Source organism: Dermacentor albipictus, chromosome 1 (genome assembly GCF_038994185.2).
Source record: "Dermacentor albipictus isolate Rhodes 1998 colony chromosome 1, USDA_Dalb.pri_finalv2, whole genome shotgun sequence".
In the NCBI taxonomy this organism is placed as follows: Eukaryota; Metazoa; Arthropoda; class Arachnida; order Ixodida; family Ixodidae; genus Dermacentor; species Dermacentor albipictus.
Window position 1 is genome coordinate 68,408,683 of NC_091821.1, and position 16,262 is coordinate 68,424,944.

General features: G+C 48.8%; 1 protein-coding gene across 3 annotated transcripts in view; it reads left to right on the plus strand.

Moving 5' to 3' along the window:
- Nucleotides 1-1,169: 1,169 nt before the first annotated feature.
- The window catches only part of LOC135906732 (choline O-acetyltransferase-like), a 134,099-nt gene continuing 119,006 nt past the window's right edge, over nt 1,170-16,262 (plus strand). The window contains exons 1-2 of one of the 3 annotated variants that reach the window (XM_070522016.1): nt 1,170-1,465; nt 6,759-6,804. In XM_070522016.1, the coding sequence (XP_070378117.1) occupies nt 1,255-1,465; nt 6,759-6,804 (257 nt within the window). In that variant the 5' untranslated portion in view covers nt 1,170-1,254. Of the gene's footprint in view, nt 1,466-2,536; nt 4,062-6,758; nt 6,805-16,262 lie in introns of those variants that run through there. The other 2 variants (XM_065438317.2, XM_070522012.1) reach the window with 2 other exon arrangements.

Here is a 16,262-nt window from a genome sequence, read left to right on the forward strand (position 1 = left end):
CAATCGTCTATTTCATTTTCTTTTTTTTTTTCAATCTGTAACTGCTTCGGATGCCGCCGCTTATCACAGGCATCAGCCACTCGGCACGACAGACGACAAATGTGGAAAATGAAATTGATCGTTAGAGAATACGACCCTTAGACCGGTATAATGTAACGGTTCTATTTCTTTCTTTTTTCTTTCTTTCTTTTTTTTACCGTTTCGCATTTTGACATTAATCCGAGCGACGCTCCGCCCGTGTTATCGCCAGGATCCGCCGACCGTCAACAGTGGATGATAAGAATTGAATCGACCGAAAGAAAGTTACACCTACCCGGACCAGCGGACGTGCGCTATTTACGGGGTGCTGCGGGTAAAGGGCACGTAAAAATTGTCAATGGAATTGTCGTCGTTGATTCAAGCGTTTACTAGCAAAACCCCCAGAATACTTGTCTAGAGCGCGGGAGTGGTAGGCTTAGAACTGTGTTTGCATCGCCTGCTGCAGGGCGTTTGTTCGGAAGAACTTCCTTTGAGCTTGCGGCGCCAAATTGGTTGCTCGCCGCTACTCATGCTACTTGTCATGAAACAAGATTCGGGTTTTGCGAATGCTAGAAAACCAGAAAGTGCCGTGTTCTTCCATTCTCGAGAATATTTGGGAAGCCAACACGATAATTCAATAACAAGCGCTGAATATTTTGGTCGGCAGAGGCCGTAATGAAAGAGGCAGAGGCCGTCCAATGAAACCACTTGCGGTGGCCATGAGTGCAAACTAATGATCCACTACATCATTGCTAAACCCCACTTGATCTCCCTACTATGATATGAGACTCTTGCAAATTAAGGCTCATTTCGCTGCCCACGAGATTCCATCTGGCCCTAAGAGCATGTCGAAAATCAATGTCGTGTTAAACCATGTAAAAACTAATCTGCTAATGAAGACAGTCGTACGTGCCACTTGGCGCTGACTGATACGAACGCACTCATGAAAGCGCTTCCACACAGGCTAGTAGGTATGGACGTCTTAGAACACAATTTGCGCTCGTACCATGCGCGTTGTATGTGACGGCATATTTGACGGCTTTTATGCTCGATTGAAGGCAATAAAACAAAGCACATCATGTTCTGAAATCTCCCGTAGTGACAAATACGACCTTTTGAAGACCTTTTGTCTACGTAGGAGACGACGACGAAGTGTCCACTGTGTGGAACGCTGCTTTTTTGTCTCTGCGAATTTGAAGCTACCTTGTGGGAGACGCCGCTCCCTTAACTACGGCGATGGACGTGGAGTCACCTGGAGGGGCCCCTGGTCCTTCTACGTCAACAGCGGCCGCTCCGAGAAAGCGGTCTAGTCACCCGAGTGACACCGACAGCGAGGACACTGTGATCTACTCAGCAACCAGTGATGAAACCTCGGATGATAGTGACTTCGTGCCCGTAGTGAAGAACAAAGCAAAGAGACGGCTCGTCAGGACATCTCCGTCCACAAGTAAGGCAACTGTGATCCCTACGCGAAAGCCATCAGACCTCACAATTTTATTTGTGCCTGTGGCTGCTAGCGACAATCTAAACCGGATCAACCGCCAGGCCACATCTGTGTCGCTCGAGGCACTTGTTCCGGGTCAGATCAAAGATGTAAGGATCAACGCCCGAAAGAACATCCTTGCTATAGATGTCGCAAACCGCAGCGCGCTAGACATTCTGAGCAATGTTAAGGTCCTGGATAGCATCAACGTACGCTGCTATAAACAAGACGATCACGACTCTACGGCCGGCGTTGTATATGACGTAGATAATTCGATAAGCGATGCTGACCTGCACATACTCATCAAGCCGGCGACAGAGGGAATTGCCATAATGCATGCCCGTCGCCTGGGGAACTCGCAGTGTGTGAAGTTAACCTTTAAAGGTGACAGCCTACCGTCACACGTCAAGGTCGGTCACTTCAGACACATAGTACGACCTTTTGTGCCAAAGCCGCTTCAGTGCAGGAAGTGTCAAAGGATAGGGCACGTTAGTGCGGTTTGCACAAATGCTGCCGTGTGCTCACGTTGCTCTGGGTCGCACAGCTCCGACGCCTGTCGTACAGAACACCAAAAGTGCGCCAATTGTCAGGGCTCTCACGATGCAACTTCAAAGAATTGCCCACACGTGAAAAATGAAGCGAAAGTCTTGAGGCAAATGGTCAGGGATGGTTCCTCGCACAGGGAGGCTGCCGCTAAGGTGCGACGTCGACGTTCACGTCGCCGGAGATCTAGGAAACCCACTGCTATTGCTAAGGATGCACCGCGTCCACTGACAGTCCAGAAACTTCCGCATACAACTAGCAATAGCAGCAATGAGGTTTCTCAGCAGAAAGGCTCCAATATCATTGCCTCAAGCGAGGAGTGGCCGCCATTGCCACGGCTAGATCCACCAGCGGAGCGACAGGATGTAGCACGCTCACCGAATCATGCTTCACCTTCAGGTAGCACCCTAGACGACGACAAACAAGTTGTCACCATGATAAGGGCCCTTATGAACACGCTACGAGCACTACTGACCGCCATACACACTCCGGCGGCTCGAGGCGCACTTCAAATACTGGACGCCCTGAATCCAGTACTGTCCGGTCTTGAGAAGCACCATGGCTGCTCCTCTACACTCGTTCATTAAGGAGGTCAAGGAAGCGTCTCTCTTCCAATGGAATGTCAGAGGCATTAAATCCCGCATCTCGGACTTTCGTCCGTTTGTCTTTAAGTACAAATTTCCAATAATCGTCATTTGTGAACCAAACATTGACAACGCCATCCGCCTATCAGGATATGAAGCTTTCATGTCTGCTACCTGTAGCGAACGCAGCAAAGTCATCGTTTATATCAGATGCGATTTGACGTATGTTTCACACCCAGTCGCACCTGATGACGACAATCAGTACGTATGTTTGACGATAAAATGCAAGAACGTCGCACTCACGCTCGTAGGTGCCTACATTTCACCTTCGAGTCGATTTGACAACGCGAGACTAAGTGCAATTTTAACAGCGACAGCTGGACCATGGATTATTACCGGCGACTTCAATGCGCATCATCCGCTATGGGGAAGCTTAAAGATGGATTGCCGAGGAAGACGCCTACTATCCTTCGCGTCGGACCATGAGCTCTGCTGCCTAAATGATGGCAGTCCTACTTTTCTGCGGGGATTGACATACAGCAGCTGCCTGGACTTGACTTTTGTTTCAAGATGCCTCAGCGCCAGTGTGAAATGGTTCACGGACAACGAAACGCATGGTAGTGACCACGTCCCAACATATGTTAAAATTGACGGCATACGCAAGACACAGTCGACCACAGTTCTTCGTCACATTGACTGGCCTCAATACACGCTGCTCATGGAGAAGAATTGCCAAGAGATTCAGGACTGTCTACCTGGCAACATCGAAAAGCTAATTAACGCCGCTGCTCAAGAAGCCACCAGAGCTTCTAGGCCTATTCCTATGTTTTCTCACTTCGAAGCAGAATTGGAGCGGCTTCGAGCAATCCGCCGTCGCGCGGAACGAAGGTACAGGCGCACCAAGTCCATCTACGACCTAAGGGAGGCGAGACGAATACAGAAGAAGATCCAGCGTCGGATCAACTCCCTGCAGTCTCTCAGATGGAAAACCTTCTGCGATTCCCTTGATCCGCATAAACCCCTGTCACATATCTGGAGAACGGTGCGCGGTCTTCGAACGTCACCGCAACAACGCCACCCCTTCAAATGCCTGGCTCTCTACCAAGGTCGCAGAGAGATCGACGTAGCGGAGGACTTCTGTGTCAAGGTTGCTGGTCTGCCGCCATCGTTCGTTACACGTGATCCCGGTGATGTTCCAATCTCGCGGGATTCACGTATGGACAATCCGTTTACCATCGAGGAATTGCAGGCGGCGTTGGCAGCGTGCAGACGTTCCTCATCACCTGGGCCTGACGGGGTGACATACGCAGCTCTCGGACACCTCGGTCAAACAGCCCGGCATGCTCTTCTAGGCGTGTACAATAATTCATGGCGTGAAGGACTGGTTCCTGCTGCATGGAAGTCCAGCCGCCTTGTGCCTCTGCTCAAACCAGGTAAATCACCCCTAGACGTGGCGTCTTATCGTCCCATTGCTCTGGCCAGTTGTCTCGGAAAGGTGATGGAGAGGATGGTGCTGACGCGGCTAGAGTGGTATCTAGAACACTACGGGTATACCCTGACGCTATGGCAGGCTTTCGACGCGGACGCTCTTCTATAGACAACGTCATCGACCTTGTCACGTCTGTTCAGCACGAAAAAAGCCTAAGGAGGCTGTCAGCGGCAATGTTCCTGGATGTTAAAGGCGCTTATGATAACGTAACCCATCGAGCCATCCTAGACGCTCTGGGCAATGTCGGCCTAGGCGGCCTTGTTTTTCGGTGGATACTCAGCTTCTTGAAGGACAGGTCTTTCTTTGTGCAAACAGAGGATGGTGCGTCATCACAACACAACACCTGCCGTGGCGTACCACAAGGTGGAGTCTTGAGCCCCACTCTATTTAACCTCGTGCTCATCGACCTGGTTCACATCCTTCCGCAGTCCGTCCATGTGTCGATCTATGCAGACGATATATGCATTTGGTCATCAGGAGCGACGCGTCCCCAGGTGCGCGCCAGACTTCAAAAAGCGGCCACACTAACATCAGGCTATCTTCGAGCGCGAGGCCTGGAGGTGTGCTCCGAGAAGTGCTCTATGGTCGCTTTCACGCGCAAAGCAATGAAACCGTACGTTGTCAAAATTAATGGACATCCGATTGCCTACGAGAAGACGCACCGCTTTCTAGGGGTGATAATAGATCGAGACCTCTCCTGGAGTCCTCATGTCTCGTACCTAAAAAGGAAATTACTCATGATGACTCACATGCTCAGATTTCTTGCAGGAAAGTCGTGGGGTGCGTCTGTGAGTGCGATGCTCCAACTCTATAATGCACTGTTCCTCGGTTTCCTGCGCTATAGCTTACCTGTACTGGGTGGGACCAGTAAGACCAACCTCCGTGCCCTCCAGTCTGTACAAGCTCAAGCTCTGCGAATTTGCCTTGGACTTCCCAGATGTGCATCCACGGCAGCAACAATAGCCATCGCGCACGACCACCCCATCGATACGTATCTTCAAGTCGACGCTTTAAGGATGCATATCAGACACTTCGCGCGACTTCCATCGCATCATCTCGCCTCCCTTCCTGCCACTCGACCTCGTTCAGCGTTTAGCAGGATTATTGCCGCCAACCACGGAACTTTACCATCAAACTTCACGCCTGCAGCACGACCATCTCTACCGCTGTGGTGCCTTCATCCACTCCAGGCTCTTCTTCATATTCCCGGTATCAAAAAGAAAACGGAGATGTCATCTTTTGCCCTCAAACAAACCGTGCTTTCATTCCTTCATGACAAACACAAAGAACGCATCCACGTTTACACGGATGGTTCTGTCTGCTCTAATAGCTCAGCTGGAGCAGTGGTTATTCCCGCAGAGTCTGTCACCCTCAAGTTCAAGACGTCTCACGTAACATCATCGACGGCTGCAGAACTCGCAGCTATCCGTGCTGCTTTAGAGTTTATTAGTCACAAATTGTCACAGTCATGGTCCCTCTTATGTGACTCGAAGGCAGCTCTCCAGTGTCTGATGTCCCCTTTCAACCACGGACCAAATATGCAACTAGTGGCAGACATCCGACTACTCCACCATCAAGCAATCAACAAAGGGCACAACGTCATCTACCAGTGGATACCGGGTCATTGCGGAATTGCGGGCAATCATCATGCGGATGACGCCGCCCGATCGGCCCACGACGGTGCCCGCGTTGTACCACTACCACTGTCACGAACAGACGCAGCCACAAGTCTTCGCTCTCTCGCCCGCGAGCTTACGCAGAATCTGTGGAACACCAGTGAGTTCACGAACGAACGTCTCCACAGACTGGATCCATGTCTGCAACTCCGGCTACCACCAGGGTTACCACGAGCGGAAGCAACACTTCTGTGCCGCCTGTGGCTCGGCGTCGCTTTCACGAACTCCTATTCATTCCGTATTGGAATGGCCGACAGCCCTACTTGCGGAACCTGCGACTGCGAGGAGACGATTCAGCACCTCCTTTGTGACTGTCCCAGCTACAAAGTGCCAAGAACAGTGCTCGTAACCGCGCTCGAAAAACTGGACAATCGCCCCTTTACAGAGGAGAAGGCTCTAGGACACTGGTCCAGACGGGCTTCGGCACTCAAGGCCTTAAAGGCTTTGCTGAAGTATCTAAGGACTTGCGAATTGTGCGATCGCCTTTGAGTGTTGTATCGTGTAGTATCGCGGTACTGCGTGAATTTCCTTAATTTTTTTTTCTCCTCTTCTTCTTCTTTCTCCTTTTACTCCTTTTACCCCTTTCCCCAGCACAGGGTAGCCAGCCAGTACTTACACTGGCTAACCTCCCTGTCTTTCCTCCTCTTTGTCTCTCTCTCTCTCTCGTGAAGAATGGAAAGCCCAAGCTGGTGGTAATTACTTAACCAAATGTACAAAATTTTATGCAAGCCAACATACATTTTGTTATTTAAGTGTCCTTCCAGAACTCATAAGCACCGGGCACAGTATCAATAACTTCGGCAGTCCCGAATCTCAAAACTTGATTGTCTTCTCTGCTGGCATAGTTTTCATTGTATACTTTGGTTCTTTCCTATCGAATGAAAAAACAAGTAATTTAAGTGAATTGTGCCTTTTAGTATCATTGTTATTGTGACTAACCCGCGCCATTTTCTTTCTCTCTACAGCCAGGGCGGGTCACGCAGTTGGGAGACAATGGCCACCTCCCAAAAGGTGAGTAAGCGTCTATAGATTTGGCCTTGGAGTCGTAAATTCACAGATAGTAAACATTGATGCTGCCAAAGCTTGCAACATATGGTACTGGTGTTTCTAGGTAATTTCTATGTTTTATAGCACGAAACTGGCTGCACACGGTAACTAAAAATCACGCAGCAATATACGCGTACATCGCGCAACACGTGAATAAACAGCAGAAAGACCAGAGATGCAAGTCGCGTATATATTCATTAAAGTAAAAGAAACTGATCCATTCACCGAGACTAAAATTGCTCGTACGACTTCCGTCAATTATTGTCGGAGCGAAAGTTGACAACGTTTCTGCGTGCGAGTCACTCAACCGAACACCAACGTTCCCTCCATGCATTACGGTACTCTTATCAAATGTATAGTCAACGTACTTGTCATCGTCTTTAGGAGCTGTTGTCATTCAGAAATAACTTTTTTTCTAGATTCTCAAGATGGCTGGGTGCAATTAGATTGTTACTGATTATAAACACTATCACGAAATGCTGCCTCCAAGGATATTATGTCCCACAGAACCCCACGCACTTGTAGGCAATGAGAAAAATGAAGGAAAAGTGTTCCACGAATCGTCCTGATACAAGCTGTAATCCATTCTGTGCATCCAGAGAGCCACGAGAAAAGAGTGTACACTGGTGTTTCATGCAGCACGCATACTTCACCATTGCGTTTTCTCATTTCTTCTTTGTGGAGTTTAATGTGTTGTTCAGTGATTGTCAGCCTACAACAGCGGCCGCAGAACTGTATGCAATTTCGGAAGCGGCGTAGTTTTCACTGCGACAGAAAGGCGAAGAGCTCAAAACTGGGTTTACTGTGTCCGTTCGTCCTTCCCGTTATTCCGCCGACGACGGTGGCGATAGACGCCGTCGTTGAGCAGCCGTCGCTATCGTGACGTCGTCAGGCCACCTCCACATGGTCAGCTTCACCCAAGCCATGAGGCGAAGAAAAAGAAAAATGGATAGCTTAGCCCACCACCAACGACGCACACTCAAGGCTCTCCAAAGCCTGGACAAATCAGATCCAATTGTGTACCGTCGACGCAGGTATGTGTAGCAGTGACGAACACCCTGATTGTGAAGGGTCTATATATAACGAAATTTTTCGAATATGCAAGAGAAAACGTTGGTCCGCTTTGTATACCATGTGTGCTAATGGGCGCGAAATTTCTGGCAAGAGAAAGAAAGTGTCGCGGGATCAAATCCTGGCCACGGTGGCCGCACTTCGATGAGGGCGTAATGCGAAAACACCTGTGTACTTAGATTTAGGTGCACGCTAAAGAACCCCAGGTAGTCCAAATTTCCGGAGTCCTCCACTACAGCGTGCCTCATATTCATATCGTGATGTTGGCACGTAAAACCTCATAATTTAATTATTTTGAGAAAGTAAGTGTACGATTACAAAGGGATGCGATTCCAAAGAGATTACAGTTTCGCCTGTACCGCGAAGCAGTTGTCATCCAGTAAACATGAGAAGAATCCGAGCAATAGAAGCGAAGACTAATGAAGACGAAGCAGACGCGCTCAAATATTGTCATTACATGTAGAAGAAGAAACCTTATTTAGGACCGACTGCGCAACTAGGAATAACAACAACTAGGTAGGTGACGGGCTAGAATACGAAGAAGGCGCAGACGCCATCTCTATCCTGTGCATATCCTGCTGTAGCATTGGTACAGTGGCTCAAAGGTAGAATTCTATACTGCCAATCCGTTGGTTGTATGTTCGAGTCCTCGCGGCACACAAAGATTCTTTTTTTCCTTCGTAATTTTCTCATAAAAGATATTGAGATTCGGGCGAAAGCACCGGCGGACATCAAAGCGACCAGGGGAGGGAACCCACAAAACCTATCGCTGTGAAACACTATAGGTATTGGCATTACGCCACTGCCAGGAGTTCGCACAACACACACTTCGTTAGTCAAGTCGCCACTTGCATAATTTAGTAGGGAAAAATCGTGTATTCATAATCTGAATATGCGCTCAATGTGATGTAAGCAAGGCTGCCTGATGATCGATTATCGAACAGTGAGCAGGCGCGCCACGACTGCCGATTCACGCGCGAGGGCGCTATATATATATACACTGCGGGGCATGCAGCCTACTCACGTAGGATATTTTTTTTCAGCACGTCTCGACCGGGCTTTCGCTAAAATACGCATTGCGTAATTCTACAGCGCGGATCTTACTGTGCAACGGGAGAGCGCAGTGCCACGTGCGCAAATACGAGTCCAGCCATTTGGTGCACCATGTGCGCGTGTGAATGCCGCGATTACGCCTCCACACGCATGCAAGCTCTGCAGCTGCACGTCCGCCCACGGCTACTTGAACAACTCTGCGCGCGTGAAAACCGCATTACACGCGGGCCGGCTTCGTCCAATTAGATTACACCAGCGGCGCGTTACCCAGACGCGCTAATTCCTGGGAGCGTGCATGTAGGGCGAGGCCATCTGGGGCTCGTTTTCTCAACTATAAAGGGCGCGGCGAGGCTCAAGAAAAATCAAGAGAAACGCAGCAGAGACGGCGCGAGAAGGGGCGCGCGGCAGGCGCGAAGCTGAGGGGAAACGAGACGCGGGCAGCGCGGGGCCGCTGAGTATTGCGAAACATTATCCGCGATCCCCGAAAACCGCGAGCAACGGGGCGCGCGGCTGGGGTTGCAAGCATTGCAGAACCACGCGCTCGGGCCGTGTGAACTCGGGTTTCTGGCACGGTCGGCCTGCGCAGTGTCAAAACGCTCTCTGCGTATCTGAGTCGGCTCATTTGTAGGAGTGCACGCGAGCTCGACCGGCGTCCGCGTTCGTGGGGCACGCGTGAAATGAACGACGAATATGCGCCATCGGCTCCCCAAGAGCATGCCCGCAGATACCGCCCTCCGCTCCATTTTACTTCTGTTTTTTTTTTCCTGTACAGCCATTTGCACCGTAGCCACAGACCAGTGTCATCACGGCTGTACGATACAAAGCTCTTTAGGTGTGTGTGCGCCACACGTCCATTGAGACCTAGCAAAAGGTAAAACATTTTCGATCACTAACATATGTTATGCCTACGATTAGTAACACATTGATTGTTACTACGTGGTGCGTTTTCTTCCAATGTTCTATCATTTTAAGTACATGCATGTATACTGCATCTCTTCGAGCGCGCGCTTAGAAAAAAAGACGTTTTCCACCGCTGTGATATTCGGCCATTTAATGAAGACTGGTGCACGCGAGTCCATACGTCAAAATAAACTTCAGCTACATGAAAGTCGACCAGCTACACTACTACAGCCGTGTTCCTTGTTTGCGGCAAGCATTTAGCCTAAGTTCTTAAGTAGCCCTTAAGATCAAAAGCGCATCATTGCAACACTGTGCTGAAGCATAAACAAATAAGGACTTGTTTCATCATAACGCCCGTGCAGTATTATAAACGTTTCTGAGTTCTAATATTTGAGATTCGTTAGAACTCTTGGCGTAAGGCTCAGCTTTGCACCAAATCCTCTAACGGAACAACAAAATTTTCAACAAAGGCCATAGTTTTACAGCGCAGATCTTAGGCGCCCATTCCTGCGGCAAGTGTCGGCGCCGGCGGCGTCGTTGGCGTAACCGAGCGAACGAGCACAGCGAAAGATGAAAGATGAAAGAACGAGCGCGGAACGGGAGATGAAAGCCGCGAACGGCAGAGACCAATGAGAGCGGCCCCTTCAGCAACGGGCGCGCGAGAAACTGGTGTCATGCGGACCCGCCCGACCGCTCGATGCGTACTGGTATCTGGTCTAAGCCGGACCGCTCGTTTCGTACTATCATCTGCTCGCGTCAGCTCTCGCTCACGCTTGTTTAGTTAGCTTGGTTTGGCCTCGATCGCGCTTGATTCAATTGTCATGGTTTTCGATTGCTTTAGAGCGCAGCTGTAGGCGCCTGTTCCTGTGGCGAGCGTCGGAGTCGTCGTCGTCGGCGTAACGAACAAGCGGAGAGGAGGATGCGGCGACGATAGCCACGAGATGGCGCCAGAGTAGGGTGCGTCGTCCGGTAGATGTGCCGGACGGCTGCTGAGGGTGAGGCGGCTCCTGTGAATCGTTCCCACGTGACCCCCACGCGCTTCCTCTCGCGATCTCCAGATTAGCGAGGTGGTCGCGGCACACTTCGCTCCGCTTGAAACGTGCCGCACGAGACATGTTTTCCGCGCCATCCAATACATCGCGAAATGAAAACACGTAGACAGTTGCGCTCAAATTTCGCATTAGGGAGTATCGTAATCGTCAGTGCTTTTTTCAGCCCTGCATGTTTTCGCACACTGCAAATTGAGCACTTTACTACAACATTGGCGCCGGCAGTGTTTACTGCTTTTGGAATGGCTTACTCACTAAAGCCCGGGAGATTTTCGTGTATGCAGCAAGTCTGCTCGCGACAGTCATGGATAACCAAACAATTTATCTCCTATGAGAAGATGGCGTTTAAGAACAACTGTACCTGGTACATTATTCGAGTGCAGAATAGGAGATGTGCACTTTTAAAGCAGTGATTTGACGGCAGTTCACTGTCCCCTGCGCTACCCTTCAATATTTATAGTCGTAGAAGAGTTACGCAGCTGTGGTGTCTTGAAGTCCATCATTTCAGATAGTCATCGTTCACTAGCCTGGCCATGCATGTGCACTGTTAGTCACTCACATTGTATTTATCTATTCTCAACGCATGAGAGTAACAGCTCATCCTTCGTTTCTGAATGACCATTGACTCCCTGTAAAAATCTGAAAAATTGTGCTCTTTTTATTCGTAGAGGATAAGTTCCTTCACACAATTTGCTTTCGAGTATTACTGTCAGGCGTGTGTGGGCAGATGAGGCGGTTCTTGCCGCAGGAAGACATAGAATGCCTCCTCACTGCCCCCCCCCCCCTACTACATTATATCTCTCAAAATACGACCTTCGCCGGCAAGAAACTGAAAAATAATGTAAAATACAAAGACGTGGTTGGGACGTAGGCGTCGTTTCTTTCCTTGGCAAGGTGTATCAATGTCTATGCTCAAAACGACGTGTCTTATCACGTCACAGATATCATCGTCAACGAGAGGGAGAATGCGGAGACGATAGTAATCCTCGATGATATTGCGTTGACGCGAACTAAATCCCTTCATGTCAGCCGCGGAATCCTAGCGTCACTCGACGAGCCTGCCTGCAATAGTCGCCACACCAATTGGGGAGGAGCAATCCCCGCGAGGGACAAAAGGAAGCAGATAGAAAAACAGCTCCGGCCGCTCATTTTCAGGGACCCGCGCAGAGATGATCCCGATAATAACATTTTGGGGAAAAGAGGGATCGTTGGCGTCCTGTGGGGACAGCCCTCTGGGAGCACACGCGGGAGACGGATAGCAGCGCTGCAGAAGTGAAGCTATAGTGAGAAACAGAGGAGGGAGAAGAGTGAAAAAAAAAGAAGAACAGGAGCGTGATTTCGGTGGCCCCTAATCTCGTCCGCTTCGCCTTCGCTTTTCCTTCGGCTCAGTTTATCGGTCGCAGTCTTCTGAAGCATAGCGAGAGCCATTTCAGAGACAGCAGTTATGATTGCTATCTGTATAGAAAAAGAATAAAGGAATTTAGTACGAACAATCTGTAGTAAAAGAAGCAGCTAACCCTAGTCAAGATGGGTCATAATATAACGTGTTATCAGACTGCCTCTCATAGTGCTTGGGTTAATCGGTCTTGTCTGTAAGAGGAACCAGTTTGCTTCATTGGGGAAACAAGTAATCCGCACGCTGCTGATGCGTCTTAGGCGCATATTTCCTCTTGTGATAAGAGCGACAACTCGGCTTCCAGGTCATTTTCTCGAATAGCTTTCTCAATGCTCCAGTGGCTGCAATATATATATATATATATATATATATATATATATATATATATATATATATATATATATAGCTTTCTCAATGCTCCAGTGGCTGCAATATATATATATATATATATATATATATATATATATATATATATATATATATATATATATATATATATATATATATATATATATATATATATATATATATATATATATAAATCGACTCGCTGGGCGTTCCATTGCATCGAGCGGTGCTATTCGCAGCGCAACTGTTGTTCAACTACCTCGACAACTCGTTTGTGTTCGACGTCACAACGCTAATTCGCCATTTGGGGTGCATTTGACGCGAGTCCTGCCCGTCGCCAGATTCGCACAGCAATGCTCAACACATCGAAGTGAAATGAAGCCACATTGAGTATGACGACGGTTCAATTTACTCTAACATCAATGTCCGTATTTATTTTTATTATATTTGCGTGTGTGTGTGTGTGCGTGTGTGTGTGTGCGTGTGTGTGTGTGCGTGTGTGTGTGTGCGTGTGTGTGCGTGCGTGTGTGTGTGTGTGTTTGTGTGTGTGTATGTGTTTGTGTGTGTGTGTGTGTGTGCGTGCGTGCGTGTGTGTGTGTGTGTGTGTGCGTGCGTGCGTGCGCTTCTTGCCACCAATGGAGAGATTTGGCGAACACAAGTCGCGCGCACCCAAATGTGTGCACCCTTACGGTGGGGGATAGATTCTGTTTTGACAGGTTTCCTGCCGATCCTTCGACTTCACCGTCCTTCGCTTGGTCCCAGCGACTTACGCCTTGCCTGGCACACGCGCACTGCACAAAAGTGCCCCTCGGGGAGTCTCGCGGGGTGGCCGTGTCGGCCGCGGGAGCCACGATGGCATGGCCGCTGCTTCGAGCACGGGAAGCGGCCGTGCCTTCTCCCTTGCCTCCCTAGGGGAATCTGGGATGCCGCCGGCGAATAATGCGCCGTCCACCGTTGAGCGCAAACGGAATCAGCAAGAGAATGATGGAGGGAGAGAGAACAAAAAAAGAGCGAGAAAGAGAGAGAGAGAGGCGCTGGAGGATGGCGAGCAGTGGTCTACGCTGGTAAGAGAGCGAAGACCCATGCTCGTTGAGCCGGAGGCGTATCCCAAAATGTTGCCCTCTTGCAACTTCTCTTCGTATCTCCCTTTTGCTTTCTCTCTTTGCTTTTCCCTCCTTTCTTTTCTGCCCCCATTTTATCTGAGCTCGAACCGTCGTAATGGGTTTAATTAAAGCGGTGTTGTTCAAGGCACCCCTGGGAGAACTGTTGAAGACAATCCCCACCCTTCCTCAACGTCTGACCTCGGCTGAGCGCGTAGCTGCTACCGGGAACTCCTCTCTGGCCAATCTCTTTTTCTCGTCCCGTCTCTTTATATTCTTTTTCGCCCTTCCTATACCTTTTTATTTTTGTTCCTCACCCTAGACGACGACCCATCCTTCTTATCGACGACGAAACTCGGGCAGATTATTCGCGCGCCTTTGTCGCAGCAATCTAAGCCATGTTTCCACTTTTTGTTTAGGACTTTTCCTTTGTTCCCTATTCCGTTTTTACATTTTCTCAAGGGAACAATGATGATTCTTCTTGGGAAGTTATCTTGACCATCCCCTTCTTCGTCACCTACGCCTGAGGTGTCAAGGGCGTACCGATGCGTTTCGAAAACACGGCAGCTTGTCTCACGTTTTCATTTTCCCCAGAGTGTCGCCCAGGGAGCGGCTCTTATCTGCCTAGATTCCGACACCGACCGAGCACCGGTAGCCGCGACGAGACGCACGTCGTCCTATTTGTCACGCGGTAGAAGCAATTTGTCGTCCCTTTGAAGCGTGAGCGCCGCCGCCTCCCTCCCTCTGCGCCACCTTCGCCGAATCGTATTTATCTTTGGACTTTATCGGGAGGCCCGACACCTTGCCTGCTGCTTGAAGATTTATAATTGGCTCACACCGTGGAGAAGGTTGCGCTTCGGTTCTGAGCCATTGTCCCCAGACAGGATGTCGTTTCGTTTTTTTTTCTCTCTCTCTCTCTCTCTCTCTCTCCCTATGGGCGTGGGAGACATTGGACCACTAGATTTCGCCTTTGTCGTCTTGCCCTTTATGCCACCTCCCCTATTCTTCACTAGTACGCCATATTTCGTAGCTATACACACCCTCAGAAACCTTATTCATGTCGCTCTAGAGCTAGTCGCAAAGGTCTGAGAAGTTAGCCGCTGAATCGATGCATTCGCCTCATTTTTGTGCGAATGGCGCGTTCATCACTAAACAATTACCCTCCCGTAATTGAAATTGGACTCTATCAATCAATCAGTTCTTTCTTTGTCGTCGTGTTATGATGTGCGTGACCTTATCAAGAAATAAAATCAACAGCAGTGGAGTTGTACGACCTTGCAGAATGACAACGCAAACTCGAGTGGGGCATAGTTCTAGACATATAAGCCGCTGCTGGTGAAGAGGATGAATCTAGCTTTGCAAAGGCATACCGCCAATCGCCTGCTGGCAGATGAAGCCTCTGCTCCCGACGCGCTCCTTGTGAACGTTTTCCCGCCAGATAGGCGTTTCCAGTTGCATAAAACTCTTTCGGAGCCCTCACGCACCCTCGTCACCGCCTTAACGCTCAATTAGAGCTCCTGCACCGGAGGCGTTGAGCGTGCAACTTCTTATATAGAGGCTCTAAAAATAAAACTGTTGAATTAGATACTTTAAGCAGTCCATACTAAGCGTAAATGGTCTCCCATACATGTGCAATGTTTAAAGCAGGCATATGGAGCCGGTCGCTTACAGCGAAAATTTCAAAGTTTAGGTTTCTTCTAGAAAGCAGCATTTTTAAGGTGCCCTCAAGAAACCTACAACTTTCATATTTCTCCAGCATGTTTCTCTGAGCCCACATTTGTGTTTTTACGCAGCCTTCTCTAGATGCCTTTAGTAGTTCGCAAGCCGCAAATGTCTTAGTCCCCTGGCAAGTATTTAAAAAAAAATATCACAAGTTTTATCATTTTTAACGACGCCTACAAAGCCTCAATATGTGTCAAATTTATCAAGTATTTCTCTTAAAACGCACAATATTCCTACCGAGCTACATCTCGATCTGTTCTATAGCTCTAAAACGACTCACTGTTAAAGGCTCCAAAGCTCTAATTGCAGAAATTTTGTTATTTCGCACAGCGTAACTGGTTACCTCAGACATATTTTAATTCACCTCATACACCCCTCTTGACGCGCTCAACCTCCCCTCTAAATTTTACTGAAGTAGCTTTAATGGTTCTGCATAAACTTTTGTTGACATATGGAGCACACGTGGCATCTAGTGGCAGCAGTAGTTCTACTGTAAATGCAGACAAAACATTGGCCACGCATTCGTGGTAGTACCCGTGTTACCAAGTCAATCCAAGATGTGCACCTGTGCATAAAACACAACATTAAACCAAAAAGAAATAAAAAGAACTAGTCACACATTCCTATTCGTGTATTATATATAACAGACGTAAGAAACTACACGAAGAATAGCGCCTGACAAATCACAAATGGCATGAAATCGTTTCTAATGTGAGAGTGTGACCAACGCGGTTCACATTCTGCAGAAGGCCACAACCAGCCGGCCACTGCAAATGTTAGAAA